General features: G+C 44.4%; 3 protein-coding genes across 4 annotated transcripts; 1 reads left to right on the top strand and 2 right to left on the bottom strand.

Moving 5' to 3' along the window:
- Nucleotides 1-153: 153 nt before the first annotated feature.
- LOC108937910 (dolichyl-diphosphooligosaccharide--protein glycosyltransferase subunit dad1-like) lies at nt 154-3,056 on the bottom strand. 2 transcript variants are annotated; one of them, XM_018758130.1, is made up of 3 exons: nt 2,543-3,056; nt 1,908-2,065; nt 154-418 (listed from the first exon to the last, which is right to left on the bottom strand). In XM_018758130.1, exons 1-2 carry the CDS (start codon nt 2,751-2,753, stop codon nt 1,935-1,937), a joined length of 342 nt encoding a protein of 113 aa, XP_018613646.1. In that variant the 5' UTR covers nt 2,754-3,056; the 3' UTR covers nt 154-418; nt 1,908-1,934. The 2 variants fall into 2 exon arrangements, with proteins under 2 accessions (XP_018613646.1, XP_018613645.1); XM_018758129.2 differs by having other exon boundaries at nt 1,904-2,065; nt 2,543-3,053.
- A 207-nt stretch (nt 3,057-3,263) lies between these two features.
- Nucleotides 3,264-8,514, top strand: LOC108937822 (protein ABHD4-like). Its single transcript, XM_018757995.2, has 8 exons — nt 3,264-3,376; nt 4,132-4,217; nt 4,909-5,013; nt 5,735-6,023; nt 6,216-6,403; nt 6,698-6,809; nt 6,937-7,123; nt 7,765-8,514. The coding sequence occupies exons 1-8, from the start codon at nt 3,354-3,356 to the stop codon at nt 7,852-7,854; spliced, it is 1,080 nt and encodes a 359-aa protein (XP_018613511.2). The 5' UTR covers nt 3,264-3,353; the 3' UTR covers nt 7,855-8,514.
- Nucleotides 8,515-11,713: 3,199 nt separating this feature from the next.
- Nucleotides 11,714-20,504, bottom strand: LOC108937939 (protein-glutamine gamma-glutamyltransferase K-like). The gene is made up of 13 exons (XM_018758175.2): nt 20,237-20,504; nt 19,124-19,315; nt 18,117-18,368; nt 16,759-16,877; nt 16,574-16,681; nt 16,115-16,292; nt 15,207-15,345; nt 14,729-14,921; nt 14,307-14,460; nt 13,734-14,018; nt 13,463-13,623; nt 13,100-13,236; nt 11,714-12,473 (listed from the first exon to the last, which is right to left on the bottom strand). Exons 1-13 carry the CDS (start codon nt 20,502-20,504, stop codon nt 12,329-12,331), a joined length of 2,331 nt encoding a protein of 776 aa, XP_018613691.2. The 3' UTR covers nt 11,714-12,328.
- Between the last annotated feature and the right edge of the window lie 897 nt (nt 20,505-21,401).

The raw sequence follows: 21,401 nt of genomic DNA, 5'->3' as shown, positions 1-21,401 counted from the left end.
TTTCTTTAAAAAAAAAAAAAAAAAAAAAAAAAAAAAAAAAAAAAAAACTTTCTAGCCAAAACACTCATCTGGACTGACTCGTAGTAAATACTGTATCATGAGCTGTGCTTTTTAAAATAAAATAAAATTTAAGAACTACAACATTGAGCCGCATTTGTTCCAAAATGTTTTAATTCCAAAGTGACTGCTCAAGTTTTTGAGAAAAATACCAAAAGAAAATTTATGTATCTATGCAAAATGTACAAATTGCCAAAACACAAACACTATAGGAATGATGAAGGAATGCCATTCCAGTCACTACAGTGCAGTTGCAATGAATCATCAGCACTGTTTCTCACAGGCACTGCAGTTGTGGAGCTGCAGTCTGCAATGCTGGTAGAGCTCCAGCACTTTGGTCTCGGTTTCTTCTCCTCTTTATCTACAGAAAGGAAACATGTACAAAGTATGTGAGAAACCATTTGTCTACAGTAACACTATTTGGACTCCTGAGATGGGAGTCAGATCAAGTTAAAAAAAAAAAAAAAAATTTTCAGGTGCATAGCTTTACTATGCTGCATATCTTTACGTAGAACTACGTGTGGGTAGTGCGAGAAATGAAACGAGGTTGTGTATGCAATCATCATTTATTGGGCGACAAATCACGGCACTCTACAGATTCAATGGAATCATACACGGCAAGAATAGGGCGATGATATGAGACGTATATGTGGTTGCTGCATCGCAAGCCGTCCAAATTTCTTACGAAGACCATATCGATGCAGGAGCCGCCGAGTGTCGCACGCTGCTCACGCTTTCGCCAAGCCAGTGTCTTGGCTGGTGTCTTCGGAATCCCAGAGGCCTCAGCTTGCTCCCTAACTGCAGCTTGTCGGTCGCGATAGTACTTTGCGTCATGTTTCTTGGGCATCTGTGAAATTTTTAATTCAATGATCCGCCTTCAGGCCCCCTACCTCGGTCTAAATTTAGGTTGTCCTGCCGGCGTGATATGCATCTGATAGCGCAGCTCTCTAGCTACGAGCTGAGGTGCTGATGTCAACGCTATGACGTTTCAAATGTGATGCTTGTTCCGTTAGATGTCGACAACTCGATAACGAGCCAAATGTGGGACATTTTCGCAACATTGCCAGCTCGCTCAGGCTGAACCGGCAGCAGCCGTTCACATCTCATTCAATGCGGTGTTCCTTCCTCTATCCAACGGTATATGCACTCTCTGTGTCTTTTCAGTTGTGAGCAGTAGTGGCGAGAGAGAGTTGCATTTTTATGTGACGGTCAAGTCCCAAGTTACCACCCCATACCTAGCAAGGTGAAAGATGTAGTTCTACGTCAAAACTTTTAGTTTTTAGCATCCATCTCTGGTTCACCACTATATGTATGTACGCATACATGTTGTATACTGCATGCTGCAGTAACCGAGTTGAATTTCCCTCTGGGATTAATAAAGCTTCACTATTTGTTCATTCGGGAGGGTGCGGTGGCACAGCGGGTTTGGCCAGATACTGCTCTCTGGTGCATTTGAGGTTCAAGTCCTGCTTGGGGCGCCTTGTGGCAGACTGGCGTCCCATCCATGGTGTGTCCCTTCCCCCTTCAGCCCTGCGTCCTGTGTTGCCAGGTTAGGCTCCGGCTCACTGCAGTGCCGCTCGGGACAAGTGGTTGTAGCCATTGTGTGTGTGTGTGTGTGTGTGTGTGTGTGTACTTGCTCATTCTTACGCTGCCAAATTGCTCCAGTAAGAATATGCTATATAAATTAGTAAATTTACTTATCTAATATTGTCATCTGGAATGAAGGCATCAGTCTAGATAAAGGTTAGTAATATTTCTGTGTATATTGGAGGGGAAAAAAAACTCATTTGCAGTGTGAATGGCAAAGTCACTAACAGATCTTAAGATTTATGGATGCAGGACTTACCAACCTCACTCCAGTGGGACACGACCATATCTCAACCAATGAAGTTGACGACCACAAGATGGAGAATCGCGTGGGCGAACAAGAAGTCTGCGAACGCTCTCTCCGGAGATAAAGACAGGAACTCACTCTTATTCTGGGGATTGATCTGGATCCGCAGACAGACTGTGGACGTAGGAGAACAGAAAGTCTCACTTGGGCTGCAGCGGTCTGGTCGGACAGTGATCTGGACTTGTGGCTCTTGGTCTTGTGTTAAACCCCACATTTATCTCTGAGCTGCAGGATGCACAAGATCACTTAATACTACTTGTAAATTCTCACACTTTAAGATATTTAGCAACTTTTTATACAGTGGAGTGTGTTCAAGACATCCATTCATCCATCCAATTGAATTTCAATAACCGCGTTTGTCCTGAGCAGCAGGCAGGGTCGTAGTCCCTCCCGGGGGGTACCATGGACGCCAGTCCATCGCAAGCAAGGTAACCCCCACACGGGGCAATTTAGACTCTCCAATCTACCTGAAGAAGTGCATGTCGGGCTGAGCCTGAGGTATTCAGAACGTGTAGCAGCAGCGCAGTCCATGATTCTTAGCCTAGCGTTCGCTCAGTGAGAAAGACTAGTAGATGCAATGACAGATCTCACCGCCCAAGACGAAGGCTCCGACGCAAGATATGAAGCCAGACAAGAAGCTGTTGAAGGGGAAGGTTCCCACCAGCACGCAGTAGAAGAACTGCAGGGCTCCGGTGAGCAGAATGTACAGGAGATACGCGTCCACCACCTTTAGTTTGGCCGGCGTGCTGCGCCTGTACTCCGCCACAAACTTACTCAACACTGAGAACACTGAACTCGACATGACTCCGTGCCCTCACACCGCGCTTACAATTAACAAAAGAATCCACTATGTAATTCGGACTCCTATCTCTCTGCGAGCTACAGACGCGCTGAACAAGACTCAAATTTGAGTGACGTGTCAATAAATCGGAAGTTCCGGGTGCAGCCGCTATATGGTCCGTCTGCACATTTTGTCAAAAAGGAAATAATGTGAAAACGTTTAAAAAAAATAAATAAATAACTGAATATCACCATATTTGGCAACACGCTGGGGAGTAAGAGTTCGTGTTCACAATTCCATAACACTGTACTTCACGTATAACAGAATTTCATGGTCTGTTAACTTTCTCCCGTAGAAACAATCGCACAATATAGGCGGAGCATTCCGTAAAATTATCTATGAATCATAAATATTCATAGTAAGACTGGCCAATAGCTCTAGAGATTTTGTATCAGCTGACGGGAAGTTGCCGGTTACCAAATCAGAAAGGGGCGTGGTAGGCTTAAAGGAAACTTTCATAACATTCGATTGTAGTCAATAGGTTCTAGTACACGTAACGTAGTGACATGTTTACTATGTTTGAGTGTGTCATTCCATGACTAGTGCTTTTTGCCTACTCTAATGGAGGACGAAACTGACATAGAGTAAGTAACATAAGTTAACATTATTAGTGACAGATGTTGCAGTCACGATCAGATTAAATGTTTTCAGTGGTTTAGTACTAAGTTAATGGCAACAACATGATGCAAAGAATGACGATAAGAAGATGAAGTATCCACTCTTTTACTTATTTTTATGTATTAACGAGTTTCCTTAAGTCTGCGATTTGTATGTTGAGTTCATGCTCTGCGGTTTTTAACGTGAGTTTAATATGAATTATTAAATGTTAATATTTGCTGCTTTGCTTGCTGTCATTCATTGAGAAAAATGGTTCAGTGAGAGAAATTCGTGCTTCCGGATTGCCGTGGCGATAAGTTCTCGCGAGTTCGGCGCTCCTCTATTTGTTTTGTTGCGCCCACGAGATAATGATCCGTGTTTTTATGAGCTGAAAATGAAAATGTGGTGTCATTCTGAGTGACGCCTGTCTGCAGTTATTTCCCAGTGGTGTGTTTGTGTGAGTTTCTCACACACACAGACACAGGTGATTTGCTGTGCAGGAGGATGTGGTCACACAATGTCCTATATTTTCTTATTTATCTTTTTATTATTTCTCATTAAATTAGCTGCTGTTAACCACAGAAATTAGGTCGTTTTGTTCTCAGACCAAACATTAGGTGAAAATATGTCTGTTATCTGCTTTCTTATACAAATATGTGGACAGTACAGTTTAAGAAGTTCTTTAAAGGTCATAAGTCCCTTTTGGGTCATCCTGTCCTCACGGTGTCCTCCTCTGTCTCAGGGCCCCATCCAGCTGGATCCGGTGGCCTTCCTGGAGACCGACGTCCGCGTCCCTCCTGAAGAGCATCGAGGCAAAGATCCTGGCCTGTGAGCTCCTGCCTTGTGTTTTTACCTCCAGAGGTTTTGTCCACGAGGACGAGAATATTGGCCAAAAACTGGACAAATATTGAGATGGTCATTAAAAGGCCAAGATGGAAAATCTAGTCATGTTCTTTAGGGAAACTGGAACTTTTGGAATTCTCTCTAAAGTAAATAATATAAAGCTACTTACACATATTTACCCATTTATATAATTAGGTAACTTTACTGGACAGAACTTATGGTAAGTACTTTACTCTAGGGTACTACTGCTTCAGGTTGGATTTGGACTTGTGACCTTTGGATCCAAAGGCAGCAGCTCTAACCACTACGCTACCAACTGCTACAGAAATGCCAGAAGTGTGTGATACCACATTAGTGTTTCACGTTATTAGGGCGGCTGTAGTACCCTAGAGCAAGGTATTTACTCCCAAGTTGCTCCAGTACAATTACGTAGCTGTGTAAATGGGTAAATAATTGTAAAGGAGCTTACCAGTGTAAGTCACTTTGAAGTGTCAGCTAAATGAATGAATGTAAATGTAATTATACAAACTCGTTTGCCATATCTCTAGGTTGTTGGTCATAAGTACTAAATAAGTTTTCTTGTTTTGACTTGCTCTCAAAATGCAGTAGATGTACCCTGCTCTTCACTCCAGTAAAATGCTGCCGTGGTGACTCGCCTTACATCTCCTTTTACCAGGTATTCAGAATGACCTCTGGGCCAGGTATGTGACCTTACCGAGCCAGGACAGGATATGGACCCTCACGGTGGCAAACAAGAACTCCCGCATGCAGTCAGTGTCAGGTAACTGTGTTACAAGTGCTACAACTCGAAAGCAAAGGGTTACAGCCATGAGCAGGGATGCTCATTCAGCCCAGTGTAAGGTGGTCCAAAAATGTTACCTAATCTTGCAGAGTTCATTTAGAGTGTCCCACAAGTCGACAATTAACTTGTGTTTTGACTCTGAGTCAACCGCGTGTTTGTGGTGGGAGGTTCACGATCAGAGGGGGTAAATCTCGCTTTTTCTTCAAAGTTTATTAAATAGCTGAATGGATGTCCCTCCATTAAGCTTCCTTCCTGACGCAATTCCAGAATAAACATTTGAAAGCCCCTGGATTGGCCTCACAAATCTTAGCTGTCCCTGGAAATGTCCTATTAACTTGTGCTGGAATAAGGTAGATTTTTTTTTTTTTTTTTTTAAATGAACTTGGACATCCCAAGATATTCAAATTATTTACATAGAAGCATTCCTGCCCCTTTTAAGTTTTAGAGGCACAGCTGAGTATTCTTTTTCTGTCTCTGTTTAAGAATATTCAGATCTGCCTACTCTTGGTGTGTTCACATGGGAAACATTTTTTGAAGTTTTAAAGTTTTCTCTCTCAAGTAAACTTAAGAAAGGAAGGATCCTCTGCAGTTAGAATTAAGTTTGAAGAATTGAAGAGCCATATGTTGTCAGTGTTTTGTTCGTGTGTGTCTTCAGGCAGTGAGAACTCCATGTTCCACAAACCATCTTTTTGTTTTCCAGGCTCTCAGACACCCCTGGTGATGGTCCATGGCTTTGGAGGTGGGGTCGGTCTTTGGATTCAAAACCTGGACTCTCTCTGTCACTCGCGCATGCTCCACGTGTTCGACCTGCTGGGCTTTGGTCGCAGCTCGCGGCCCCATTTCCCCTCGGACGCGGCCCTGGCTGAAGAGCAGTTTGTGCGCTCCATCGAAGAATGGAGGGCAACCTTGGGTGTGCAGCATATGGTCCTACTGGGCCACAGTCTGGGGGGTTACCTGGCAACATCTTATGCCATCCAGTACCCTGAGAGGTGAGATTTGCCAATAAGTTAGCCCTGATGATCACCAGTGATTGACAGGTGATGGTTCACGAGGGCCACATGGTGGTCTGAGATGTTCTTTTTTCCAGAGGAGTAACAGTTTGGGTAGTAATTTACCCCACTGATTTTGATGCATTTATTACTACGTATGAATGTGTAAAAGTGGATTTCTGCTTCTCCAAGGGTCGCTCATCTCATCCTGGTGGACCCCTGGGGATTCCCTGAGCGCCCCAAGCTTGGCAGTGAAGCCGAGACAGGGGGTCAAGGGTCAGCAGTGAAGAGGCAGGCCCCTCCCCGATGGGTGAAAGCAGTGGCATCAGTGGTGTCTCTGTTCAACCCTCTGGCAGTCATCCGAGCAGCAGGACCCTGGGGTAAGAACTGGGTGGAGGGCAGAGGGGGGCGGTGACAGGGGCCGGCTATTGCGGGTACATGGCGTACAAAACGGCAGGTGCAGAGAGGGATGAATGTGGAGTAGGTATCAGCGATGAGCGAGTAAGAATGCTGATGCACGTCATGAATTAAAACTGATTTTTTTTTTTTTCTTTCCCTGTGGCCCAATTTAGTCGGTGTCATTTCAGTTTTGCTGACGCGTGGTGTTGTAGTACAGTAGGTAAAGAGCAAAAAAATCAGTGGAGAACAATACTGATTTACAGTTATTTTCCCAGGACCAGGGCTGGTGAATAGATTCCGTCCAGATTTCAAAAGCAAGTTTGAGGACCTGTTTGATGACACCACCATGACTGAGTACATCTACCACTGTAATGCCCAGAGCCCAAGGTATATTGTGTCGAAGTTGGAACTTGGTGAAGAGTGACAGCATCCCAGTGTAATACTGATACTGTAAGTGATTGTTGTAAATGATGACAGTGGTTACATGCATTCATTTTCTATCGGTGCCCCCTAGTGGAGAAGTGGGCTTCAGGGCCATGTCCGAGTCCTTGGGCTGGGCCAAGAGACCTATGCTGCAAAGAGTTCACCTGCTGTCCCCCACCCTGCCTGTCACCCTGCTGTATGGGTCACGATCCTGGGTGGACAGCAGCTCTGGACTTCACATGGAGGATCTGAGACCCAAGAGCTATACTCACACTGTGGTGAGTGAGCTGAGCAAGCGTGTGTACGAGGGATGCTGGGTAGGGGCGCAATATGACCAAGTTTGTGGAAAGCTCTGGGAAGATTCTTCTACGGTGATGTCTGGATCTGTTCACTTAGTTTTGCAGCATCCTCTTCTTTGCTGAAACCAATGCCGGGATCCACCTGCATTAACTTTCCGTCCGGCACTTAAACGGCTCCTTACCTTTCATCATGTACCTCTTTGTTCCACTTTGTGGGCTCCGATGTTGCCTTATCCTTAGCGTTTTATTGTTCCTTTAACGGTGTAGGGTAGGGAATTTATGACCGGCCTTGGAAGAGACAGGCTGCGCTCTCATTTTTTTACACCTTATTGGACCATTTGTTTTTCCCCTCAATCTCAGTGGTGAATGAGCTCCCATCATGCAGTGGACATGAGGTCCTTTTTGCCATAAATATCTCTCTTCTTTTGGGAAGCTTGTCACTTCCTGTTCCTGGTGGAACTCTGTGCCGGGCTTTGGCTTAACCTTGACTCAAACAATAAAATATTTTACTTAATTTTATGCAAGAGTTCATGATTTCTTCCAAATTTTAAGTGGCGCAGACAGCACCAAGAGGCTAAGGAGTGTCTTAATTTTTCTCCAATTTCCTGTTTCTGTTTCAGGTCATAGATGATGCCTCTCATCATGTCTACGCTGATCAGCCACAGGAGTTCAACAGGGTGGTGCAGAATATATGTAGTTCTGTAGACTAACAGCCTGTGCATGTGAGAGAGAGATACTAAGGAGTGTTTGTGTGTGTGTCTTGGTCTGTCGGGCAGCAGAGCAGAAGTTTGTAAGGAGTCTGATTTCAGTGTTTGACCTTGAAGACCCAGAATGGGGAGACAATGCAAACATTTGAATAGTATAATACAGTGTATACATATTGAAAATGCTGTTGTAATTCCAGCAGGGAAACAATTTATGCATCTTTTGAATGCAGAACTTCGTAATTGTTTTTTAGTTTAATAAGCTTCAGATGAGGGTTGGCAAAATGCTCTCCAGCTACCATATACTGGGAACAACATAAGGGGAGTTTGATTTTTGAATTAGGCAATTTCACTGAATGAAAATATCCCAGTGTTAATGGTACCTTCCAGAAACCAGTGTCTCTGATATCGTGGTGCAGCAAATCTGACTGATTCTTTGAAGGAGGAAAAAAGCAATGCTGAAACTGTATTGCGGTGCAGCACTTGTGGTACTGTATGCAGTGTATGTCTTTTGGGATGTACTTCAACATGTACTCTGTGATTAACGGGACCAGGGGGCTCTTCTTGGGGTGCGAGTTCCTGGTGCTGTGATGTCAGGGCCATCAGTAACGCTGCTTTCATACTTCTTTTTTCTGTGTCTGATCCCATTTTACCATGTAGAAACAGTCTTCCTTTTTACTAATTGACTCCATCATGTTTCTTCATTTGTAACATGTAAAATAGGTGTATATGTAGACATTTAGTTCAGTTTACTCTCCAAGGTTCATTAACGCTGGGCAGTTGTCATGCACGGGGTATTAATCCGGATGAACGACATGACTTCCTGTTTTACATCATCCCATCATTGAAGAGAAACTCTTGACTGGGACCATCAGTGGGTCAGATTGTTAAGAGTGACCTGTACACTGTTGTATCAGTACTGTGTTTTCATACACTGCCTGTATTTTATACCTCATTGTTTCAATAAAGAACTTTAGGTGGTGCCATAAAACTGTGATTTGCCTGTTCTTAAGTAATAGTTACAGTGAGCTTGAAGTGAGCATAGTTTGTTGCCTCATTTTTGTAGTACTGCATATTGAAAAACAAATTAATGCAGTTAATTTCTGTTGGCCATTTTTAAAACTAAAATGGATGATATCAATTTGCAGTCTTCAGTATGATGTTACAGATTATTCTTCTGCCTGGTTTAACCAGATTGCTGATTAAATCACCAATGTGGATGACGCTGCACGTGGACGGGGAGTATGGGACACTACCTTTGTGATAGTGCTGTTCTTCAACACTGGTCCATACATCATAAAAAATGCAGTTTGAACGACACAAAAAACATCACATTGCTTTTATGAAAAAAAAAACTTGTGTTTTTTCAATCCCGGTGTCAAATAAATGCATGAAAAAATGTGAAAAAAATGTTAATTTGGTTCATTTTGAATTTATATCGACTTAACAATAGTTGATGTAATTGCTAGATATCAAAAATAAGTATTTGGTGGATCAGTAGAATATAAAATGTAAGAACTGTTGCATGTTGATTTATATTTATTATGAATACAGAGGACTGTACAGTGATGCCTTGTTGCGAGTTGCTTGCCTGGACCTGCGTTAAGGAGTTCCATGGGCTCCTTGGTTGCCTTTCTCACGCCATGACACACCTGCGCCAGTATCAACACGTCACATCACACCTCTCACCAGTCATCCTGATGGCACACAAGTGCCGCAGGCCCCGTTCTTATGGAAGGTGAACGTACATGGTTCACCTGTCATCCCACCGGTGATGTCACGTTATGACAGCACATGTACAGTCAGTGAGCAACTCGCCAGTCAGCAGCAGGGTGCCTGACGCTCACAGATTTCTCTACACCTTGGGGAGTGTATCAGGATTTCCCAGCAGGGAGAGTGATGAGGGTCAAGGGTCCGAATAGGGGGTTACATAAGGCTTTGCATCCAAGCATTCATTCTTTCTATGATAGAGAAAACATTGTCTCATAGTCATTTCCTTTTTAGGGACTATTTAAGGTCTGCGACTCTCCTTTTATTCTATTTTCACTGTGGCAATGTTTCTGTGGACAGGCATCCTGTCCAGAGTGTACCCTGGTGTTCTGCACTGGACAGTTTACTGTGGTAAAGCAGCACTCGGTGCTCGCTGGTAAAAATAAACATGAAATGGTAATTACCTTCAAATAAAGATGATTCAGAATTGATTTATCTCTCATTATACTATTTAAATCCCTCGAGACCTTTTTTGACAACATTCTTTCTGGGAATCAGGATACAACTGCATTTTTATCCACAAGTGTTTCTTTGAGGATTTAACTATAGCTCACCTACATTTTATTAGTATTATACATTTATTAGTATCATTATTTCTATTTTTTCTTGCTGTTTTTCTGTACTAGTTTTGCCCTTTAAACCAATCTGACACCTTAGTATTTTTTTATAATTGTTTATAATCTGTAATTATTGTACCCTGCTTATACTGTAACCATATAAATATAAAAGACTGCTGAAATGAGGTGTACAGCCATTTATTACGGTTTGTTTTGATCAAGCAATGAAATAAGTAGGCAGAAAATATTTCACTCAGTTTTCTCATCTTTTGACTAACTCCTGTACTGCAAATTTGGGACGAGGGTCAATTACACAACTCTGCTTTCACATGATTTCAGTCATGCAGCTTAATTCAATCAAGACTGATGAATGAGGAACTTGGGAATAAATACTCTAGCAAACTACTGAGCTGGGGAGTATGTATCCAGAGAAACTGGAAAAAAAACAGTGATCTTACAGTAAATTGAAATACATTTTATTCACACCACTGTAAAAAAAAAAAAACAGGATATATAGATAAATAGTACAAAATTACAAATCCATTTTCTTAAATTCGCCAGCAAAGGAGGCTGGGTTGTCCCACCTTGCTGAGGTCACACTGCACTATCCCGGTTGTCCTCCCGGTATCATTCTGGGCTGGTTACTGAAGCCTGGCAGAATGGTGCATCCAGCAAGATTTACAGCGTTTTATAGTGATGTTGAGCATCACTAAGGCCAGGAAGCTGAGAACAGACCTACCGGCTAAAGAGCTCTTCTGTCTTCATCATTGAGCTTCCCATACATTTAATGCAGAAGAGGCACACAAAAGAAAACAAAACACATGTTCAACATTCACACATTCAACCCCTTACTGCAAACTGCTCCTTCACTCTGCCCTCAGACACACACACACACACACACACACACATTTTCAGAACCGCTCGTCCCATACGGGGTCACGGGGAACCGGAGCCTACAACACAGGGCGTAAGGCCAGAGGGGGAGGGGACACACCCAGGACGGGACGCCAGTCCGGCACAAGGCACCCCAAGCGGGACTCGAACCCCAGACCCACCGGACAGCAGGACTGTGGTCCAACCCACTGCGCCACCGCACCCCCCCCCCCCAGACACACATTCTGAAATATTTTTTATGTACTGCACTAGAAATTATTTTGAATCTCACATACTCCGATGGACAGGTTTTTGAAATAGAGTACACGTATACTTTTGTTTCCTCAACAGGAGACACAGATGAGCAAATAAATAAATCGACGTCTAGTGTTGTGACAAGAGTAATTAACAATGACAAAATAAGAGCGATCATAATTTGTGCAAGTGCCAGAAATTAGGACCACCTTTACACAATTGCTAACCCACACTTACAATTATGGGGAGACACAGAAACAAAATGCCATGAAGCCCTTGATATTTTACACCAAAACTGCCCTAAATCACACATTTTGTATGTCTAATAGAAAGCATATTCATGCTGTCGGCATTGGACACGAATACTTAGGAGAATTGCTCTCTGTAAGCACTCAAGGATTCACATTCACATTCTGTTAATAAGTAAAAATATTGTACAGCTGAAACAATGAGGATGCATCACTACAGTCCCACAATGTTTACCCATACAGTATAAGCTTCACTGTCCTATGAATTAATAGATTTAGCATTAAACATTTACAAATATTTCATTGTAACAACACACAATAATAACTAACAATACAAGACATCCAATACCACAGTCTTCATAATTTCAAACTATGTCATCTGAATTCTCTTATATTTAATTCTTTTCTACAAGCACCTTTTGAAACAGATCGTGTTAAACACTTAAAATGACTAATGTATAATAACAATTATACAGTTGATAGCATGTGTGGGGGAAAGCATGAAGGCTTGTTAATGATACTCCATTGTCCTCTGTTGCAGACAGTCCTTCAGGACGTTAATACTGCCTGTAATGCGAAAAATTTGTGGAACCCCATACATACTGTACATGAAATCACAGTAATATGTCAACGCCACAGAGTCACTGGCTTTCACACACACACACACACACACACACACACACACACACACACACACACAGAGGAAGGAGAGAGAATAAGTCAAAACACATAGAGCCTAAGAGGCAGCAGGAAGCTGCCAGATGCCAAGCAGGAGCCTCACTTCTCCTTGACCAGGATGTCGGCCACACCGTGAACCTGCGTGAGCTGCCTGCAGTCAAGGGAGGCCACCAGCTTCCTGGGGCCTGGCAGCGTAGGGACAAAGTGTTCCGTCAGGGTCACACTGCAATGGCTGCCCACGTCCCTGAAGGAGAGAGATAAAGGTGAGGTGCGTCAATTTACTGGGCCACCTGCACTGTGATACCCCCCAGCAAGGGGGCACTGTCCAACATGTAGTGCATCGCCCTAGGAAATGGGCTTGGAACTGATGGGTTTTAAGTTAAAGAAAAATGGGCCAGAAAGGGACAGAGAGGGTGCTGGAAATACAGAGGCAGTAGGAAATGTAGTTTTCTTATTGGCTGGAGCTTAACATTGTAAGTCACTGTGGAGACGCACAAGCGAAATAAATAAATAGAAGGTGCTACACAAGAGAGAAAAGCGGAATGACACATGCATGAGACATGCATGACAAAGAATACTATTTAAGAGACTGGAGTTTGGAGACAGAACCCTAAATTCCAAAATTATATTGTCATTATATTACCATTATATTTTACCATATTGGAGTGCTTCAGTAATTTTAATATTTTCACTTGAACTGCCCAACTGTGTTAGTTAAGCAACTTAACAATAATGTAAAGGAGGTAGCATCACAAAGGACCGCTAACATTTTGCTACCAAAGCAAACCATAGCCAGGGTCACTGAGTCACTGGGGTACACACAGGACAAGACACACAATGAGACGGATGGGCATCGGGAAGGTGTCTCACCCCACAGCAATCTCGCGCACGTTCTGCAGCCCCAGGCCTTCCACTCGGAACAAAACGGACTTCAGTGTCCGCGGTAGCGGGTTGGTAAACGAGATTTTGGCAGCCATCTCCTTCCCAACCACAGCCTCCCCTACAGGCTGGGAAGACAAAACCCACAATTTTATCAAACGGCTCTGCAGACCTCATGTGCCATTCTCTCTTTTAGAACAATACCTCTGATTAGTTGACGTACTGAAGAAATTATGCAAATTGCTTTAGATGTACCTTTAAAAGTTATGATTGTGAAAACGGTCTTGGCTAAAATGTTAATGTCGTTCTTGTGTACTGATTTTATAGAACTGGTCTCCGTACAAGCGGACTTACCGTGATTGTGAGATCCGGAGTGCGGAGTCGGAAGTTGTGCTGCGTAGCCAGAACTTGTTGGGTCTCACTGACACGGCCCGATAGTGTCAGCATAAGTGCCGCCTGGTCTACCAGTTGGTCCTGGTACTGGTCATATGGCAGAACCCACTCAATGGTCTTTACTAGATGGGGTGGAGATGGAAGTGTTACTGTGGTACTCCCTCACCATTCCATTCCTCCATCCATCCATCTCTCTAGAAACTCAGAGTAACAAAAGAAGCCACTTTCTCACCTTCACTGGGCATGAGTTCAACTGGAAGCTTCTCCCTCTTGATGGTGCCCTTGAGAACACCCGTGTAGTACATCACTGCCACCTGGCTGTGGAGGGTGGCACGGCGCGGATGCCTGCTCTGATTGCGCAGCACGATTTTGAGCTGGGCATCGGCCCCCATGCGTGGCCCCTCACCCTCCATTACAACTTCAATTTGCACATCCTCGGCTGCAGGCGAGGAGTACGTCTCAGGCCTGGAGCCATATCGGCTGGCGGTCTCCACAGCAATGCGTTCTTCCTCTGTGTCTGATGGGAAAGAGTACAAAAAGTATGTTTGTTAGAGTTGGACTTACACAGGACAATGGTAAGTAAGACAGCACTCTGCAGCCTCTGAGTCCAAAGGCAGTAACTCTGACCACTACAGAACATCCTGCCCCTCATTTACTATAATTATAAGGAAACTTTATTCTGTGGATGCATTTGTCAAAGGTAATGGCTCTAACCACCACACTACCTCCCTTCCAATGGGTCTTTGTAATGTTTAAAAGCACTGACTCCCATCCTTGGTGTCATCTTAAGCCTTCTACTCCTCACCCTCTGGGTACTTGTAGAGGTCGGTGATGTCCATCCGTTCATCAGAGCCTACTGCCTTGGTGCTGATGCAGTGGCCCACTGCCTTCTTCTCAATGTAGATCTGGCTGAATGTGCTATCAAGATTCCTCTGCCAGTAGATCTTGTCACTGTTCACCTGGATCCCAAAAGGAGGAAACGCAACAGACATACTGGTTAAGGATATCGTACCGGATGAGGACTCATCGCGTACTCGATTATCTTGAATTGCCTCAGTAAATATCTACTGAGAAAGCGTAAAACAATCAACTAAGTAAATAAGCATCTTCTAAACAAGTGAATAAATTAACGTCTGACTGTTTGGATATAGCACTATGGTAAGGCAAACGTAAAGCCCTGAGAAGACGAGCATGTGTTGAGGAGAAAAGAGGAAAAACGGGAAGTACCTCTGCGAACACAAAGGGCGTGTCGTGCTTGAGATAGACCTGGCCAGTGCGGATAGCGTTGACAGAAGCTGGGCCGCAGCAGAAAGTGCCCTGACTGGTCTCCTGGGGGGTGGAGTCCACAGCCTGCCAGCCCCCCATGCCTGGGGGCAGATCAGGACGTGCCATCCAGCAGTCATTCCACACGTGAAAGTTCCTGCATTTGCAAAATTAGGAGACAGAAGGAGGAAATGAGACATGCACCAGGTAGGGTTCATACAGTGTAAAATCAGTGTAAAAACTAGTAGATCTGATGGTTAGGAATTATTTAACAAACATATTGCTGAACTTCTCATCCGTAATACAGAGTGATGATAAATGGGTGACTTCAGTTTAAATTTTGATAACTTCTAATCCAGCTCGTCCATTCTTCTCTCCAATAGGGAAGCACAGATAGGACTCCAGCACATGCGTGACACTGCAATAGCGAAGGACCCCTCACCAGACAGAGTCGGTGTTGAGGCGATCAAGAGGCTCCATATTCTCATCAAAATATACGTCTGTTGTCAGGGAGACATCCGTGTCGTGGGCAGACTGGAAGTTTGTCACACTGCGACAAGCGATGCCTAGACACCGTAGCACTGAGGGAAAATACAAATGCTACCATAAACTGGGGCACATTTTGTTTGCCTATCTGTCTCTGCAGTTGAGTAAGTCACTCAGTCTCTACGGTTCAGAATTAGTCACAGGACCACAATTCTGTCAATGTCCACATTAAGTCATGAATGGGCCTTTTCTGAGACACCAACTGAAACAGAAGCATTGCAAAAGAAGGAGGGTTCAAAGGATCTTTGAACAGTTTCCTGAAATTCTGCAGTTTCACACAAAAAGAACTGCATTTATACTTCTTCATTTAGCTGAGAATTTATACAGGTGGGTAATTTCACTGGAGCAATTTCAGGTAAGTACCTTGCTCAAGGGTTCTAGAGCTGGAGTTGAGCTTTAGACCCGTTCTCTTCCGGTTCCACGGTGTCTAAAATGGGCGGCCTTGATTTTTGTTAAAGCATCAGCAGGGACCCTGTGTCACTGGTTACTCCTTGTGCTGAGCTGAGATGTGCGGTCCTTTGAGTAAACAATCCCACTCAAAGGCATTCGCACATCTCACAGCCAGGTATGAGACAAGTGAGAGCAGTTATTGGCTATATTTTCAGCAACGGTGTCAAGGCTGGACTGCTTCAAAATATTAAACATGTGATGCTTGAACAGCTCCATTATAAACATAGTCACAGGCTCAGGTGTACAAAGACCAGAGTAATGAAGGCTACTTTTAAAAGATCTGCAACTGGAAAGGACACATACTGTAGATATGCATGGGCACAGACTCACACACACACAAACACATTATCTTACCCGTAGTGGTGACCCCGGAGAAGACCCAGCACTGTCCGTATTTGACAGGTGTCCCACCCTCCGCGTAGTACTTTTTCAGGATATCCACGCTACCGCTCCATGCCGTTGGTGAAGTCCCTTCTTCATAGTCGCCAGACCAGTTCCCTTCAAGGACCCCTCGGTCATCGAGAGAATTGATCTAAGATGGAGGTCATAGGATATTTTTGAATACAAAACACTGAGTCTATTCTCAATATCTTGAGAATAATGACCAGAATAATCTAGTTGCCTCCAGAGACTTTCCCTATGTCTTAGTGCTCATGTTATTTTTCCTGAAGGTACTTCCTGTGATAAGGCAACAAATATGGGTGCACCTACACACTTATGAACACCCTGAGAAAAATTTGCACCAATGAATCTGACCTCTGCAAACAGTTCAACCGAATTACATTTTATACTTAGAATGGAGACCTTGCTTACCATGGCAGATACGACCCGCACCACATTGACCGAGTCTCCAAAGCCAAATGGCTGCACTTTACTCTTCTCCAAGATAAACAGACAAGCTTGTAGGATTCCTTCACTGAACTGAGAAGGAAAAGAGGAGGGTAATCAATACTTCGTTGTCACCCTGCCCTACACTAACCAACCCGACTGAAACCAACCTGTCCAAAGTTCCAGGTGCGTACGCCAATCTGTTTCTCTGTGCCGTAGTAGATCCTTCCAGTGTCATTCAGCACATACTCCATCCTCTCGTCTTCATTGTCCATAAACACTGTGTCACCTGCAACAGACAGAATGATAATGGAAAACGCTTTTCGCGTCTTCGGGAAAAAAGCAACCTGGGCAATCTCTTGTCATCACAATCAGAGATCAAAAAAGTTTCACTCATAAAACACTAATAAGGACAGAGTAAATACACCAGAGAGAAAATTACACTTCATGATAAAAATATCTTTTCCCTAGAGAAGTAAGGAGTGAGAAGGACAGTGATAAATTGTGGAGAAAGACATACTACTCCTCATGAGGTACTGAGTTGCAGACATCAGGAAACTTCTTCCAGTACTTGTTTACTTCTGGTTTTTATTTATTTATGATTTGCTGCCATTTCGGGACACTCAGAGCACCAGATGAAAGAAGCCAAGTAAGTAAAGCACAGCAAGAGGCGGAAGAGGCTGTCCAAATGGCTAGCAGGCAGAGTTATGGGAGACTGCAGAGAGAACCAAGTAGTTCCGTGGAAAAGAATTCCACTGTGTGACATCACGGGGGGGAACGTTTGGTGCAGTGGAGTTCTGTGTGAGTCTAGAACTCCCCCAAGAAGGACAGGCCTTCTCCATAACTCTGTCTCCATCTGTTTATTTTCCCTCTGACACATGGATGCGATTATCCGAGAAGCTTTGTGAAATCAGTGGGAATGGGGCGGAGTTAACTGAGGGGGCCATGTGGGGGAAGAGGTCTGGGAGGCAGAAGGGGAATGAGGAGAGAGTGTTCATGGGAAAAGAGCACCAGTGGTAGTGATTATAAGCACTCGGAATCAGCACTGGTATTTGAGACATTCCTTATCACTCCCTGCAGAACGTTTATGAGCAGAGACCGAAGTTCTCACCGAAAAAACGGTTGCGGGAGTCAGCGCAACACAGACAAATGGGCTAACTGAGGTGAGGCAAAGTCAAGAAGAACGAGGCGACGTACTGGTTATAGCTGCTGCCGCGTATTCAAAGGTCAATGGTTTGAATCCCCCCTCCTGCTGTTGAACACTTGAGCAAGGTACTTAACCAGAACTGCTCCAATAAAAATTATCCTGCCATATAGACAGGTAAATCACAGTGTTTGGATAAGGTGATTTGGAGAAAAGTGTCAGCTAAACAAACAAATGTAAATGTAATATTTGTGGAGCAGAATTGTAACGCCAGCCAGACATTTCCAGAAGACTGCGAATTCTGCACTTGAGATCGACAGCGTACATTGAGATGAGCCACTGTTACGAGGCTGAGCTGCCCTTGGTTACTGAGTGCTGACTCACCTTCACACCATGGGTTGAACAGCATGTAGATGTCACTGGCCGGGTCATGCGTCGAGGTGGCCTCACCCTTTGCACAGCCGGTGGTCACTGTGAGCTGATAGCGCCCAATCAGAGCATTTGGTGGAGAACTGACCAACAGCTGGACTCTGTTACCGCTCTGCTCAGTGATCTGGGACTGCCAGCAGACATTTTCCAGTTCGTCCACCAGTGGGATGATGACATGCGTGCCTTTGGACACCTGAGGGAGTTTACCTAGATGAACACACAAACAGAGCTACAGTATCCACACCAGGCAGTTACTCTGCAGTGCCCACACCAGGCAACTAAAGAGGAAATGCATCACATTTCTCATCAATTTGGACACAAAGCAGACATACATCTCCTACAAGGAGAGTTGTCTTTCCCGTGGACAAGGTCCTTGTCATCACGTCTGAATTTGTATCTGTGTACTTGTAATATAAAAAGTCTATATTTGTATGTATGAACTATGTTCACCCTGTGGTGTGACATTAGGGTGATTTTGAACCCGAAAAAGCCATCTCTTATTTCCACTGTGCACTTGCACAATGAAATGACAATAAAGACACCATTAAGTGAACCAAAACAAGAGGAAAGAGATTATGAGGAAACCTTAGAGAACACCTGGAGTACAGATACCTTATAAGCCTGGGCCTTACCCTCAGCTTGAAGCACTGCCAATGTGCTCATTAAGAGTAACGCCGCCATGGCGACAGAAAGGAAAACACAGATGAAATAACCAGATTCTCTGTTTCCTTTAACATGAACAAACATGAACACTTTCTCTGAACTTGCTCTCAATGGCAGTGAGTGTCTCACAGGCAGGGAAATGAATGTGCATGAAGGAGTTGAAGAAACGCAGCAGTTGGTGTTGACCAGCGTTGGGGTATTGAACACAGCACCTACCGGAACCCCAACCCAGATCCCAGGGTAAACCACAAACAAATTCTCCAGGGAGGGCAAAGAAACCAGCTTGTGGCTACACTCACCTGTCTTGAGTTCCAGGTGCAGTTTGTCGGTGCTGTGTTTGAAAGGTCGTGAAAGCTCAAGGGCTATCTGAAACGGCTGGCCCCTCCTCACTATGAGCTCATCGTCGTGATAACAGTCGGTGTGATGCTCACGCCGGTTCACACCCGTTTTTGATTTCAAGAGGTCCACGGAGCGGACCGTCAGCGTCAGTTCTGCATGAGACGGAGTAGGAGAGAAAGACGTTAAACACAATTAATCTCAGTGGAACAGCGCAGTGAAAAGATCATTAGCGTTCACCTGCTTCAGTTGTGGTAGCGTTTGGCCAGGATCACTCTGTTCTGTTTAAGCAGAACATAAGACATAAAACACGCCAACTGCAACCATTAAAAAACATTATTTATATTTATTATTTATTATTAATTTTACATTATTATTTATACCATACGGGTGCTGGACACACTAAATTATAAGTACGGCTTACGCCAATGCTTACAGTGGTAGATGTGTTCACTGCAATAAGATCATCGCATAGCAGTGTAGCAAGAGGAAAAATGTGACCATGTAATAATTATTCATTATTGTTTTAAATAAGAGGGGGGTGTGGTGGCGCAGTGGCTTTGACCGGGTCCTGCTCTCCAGTGGGTCTGAGGTTTGAGTCCCACTTGGGGTGCCTTGCGACAGACTGGTGTCCCATCATGGGTGTGTCTCCTCCCCCTCCAGCCCTGCACCCTGTGTTGCCGGGTTAGGCTTCGGCTCGCCGTGACCCCGCTTGGGACAAGCAGTTTCAAACAATGTGTGTGTGTGTGTGTGTGTTTTAAATAATCGACTTTATTATTTATACATTTAGCAGATGCTTTTATTCAAAGCAGACTACAAAGTTAGGTTAGTATAGTATGATATAGTGATTTACTCATTCATAGAACTGGGTAATTTTTACTGTATCAGTTCAAACCTGGGACCTTAGACCTTTAACCACAACGCCACTCCAATTTCACATTGCACCATTGTCAGTGCTGTCCAGATTATGCCTTCTTGTGATTGAGCACAATTTTTGAGCAGTCAGTCTAAAACTACAACAGAGGAAAACGAAGACCAGCAGTAAGAAGGAGAGGACAGTAAAACACGGAAGTCACCTTCCAGTTTGCTGGCCTCAGCGCTCGGCTTGTCTAACATAGGGACCTCCTCCACGGGGCCCGGTTTGGTAGTGTCAGTCATGTCCAGGGACCCGCTCTGCTTGCGGCAGCAGCAGGGGCACATCTTCTGGAGCCAGCGCCAACAGCCCCCGCCCCCCGCATGCTCCTTCCCCGAGGCTTGCTTGGGAGCGTTATCGTCTCCATTTCTGGCGGAAACAGAGGGAAACCGTCCCACCGAGGAGCTGCTGAGCATCATTTCCTCTGGCATCATGGGAGAGAGCAGAAGACACGACTCAAAGTCACACAGACGTGCAAATGCATACTTTACTTGTTTAAACCGGATAAAACAGTGTACACAAAGTGCTGAGAGAGATGGTTTGTGTCCCATACACCATATTCATATTAGCCGGATACTACATACTTACTGAAATTGATGGTTCATCTCTCACACAGCAAAGCAAATCACTGTTGTTAATATGTGCAATGGTGCATCCTGCTAAGTCTCGCACCTTGCGATTCCAGGATAGGTTCCAGACCACCACGACCCCCACTTGAACAAGCAATATAGGATAGTGACTGAGCGTGAGTGTAACGCAATGAGTAAAAGGACAGCAATCAAACACATATGCAGCAAGATGGTTAATGAAGTAAATACACAGTGACTCACACCGAATCCACACTTCTTGACCTTCACTGCCCAGCTTTTCATCCTTGTACTGCACCTGTTCCTTCCTCTTCTCCCAACACCATAATTCCTCCTCCACGGCCTCCTTCGTCACTCACTCCTAGCCCTCCACACCTTCCTCCTTCATCACTCCCCGCTCCTTGGCGCTGGATCTCGTCCAGCTTCACTGCCTTGTGTTTTTGTTCGGGCTGTTCCCACCATGCACCACATTCCTGACCCTTTCTCCTCGTCACAATCCCTGAGGTTTCACCCCCTGAGGGCTATCAGCTCAGGTCAGGCTTTCGCTCAGTACAACCGCACCCCTGTCAAAAACCGCAGTCCAAGGAAAACACTCAGTAGGCCAAGAAAAAGCAACTGAGCACTGCTTCTCTGAATGCTTGTGTGCGTGTTTTCAAACATGTTTCTAATTTTTGCGATCATCAGGTGCAAATGTTCACTTCATTTGACTCGTGATAATATGCACATCCTGAGATTAAATCC

This window comes from Scleropages formosus, chromosome 1 (genome assembly GCF_900964775.1).
Source record: "Scleropages formosus chromosome 1, fSclFor1.1, whole genome shotgun sequence".
Taxonomy (NCBI): Eukaryota; Metazoa; Chordata; class Actinopteri; order Osteoglossiformes; family Osteoglossidae; genus Scleropages; species Scleropages formosus.
The sequence above is the reverse complement of the archived record's forward strand: the minus strand, read 5'-3'. Positions and strand labels throughout refer to the sequence as shown.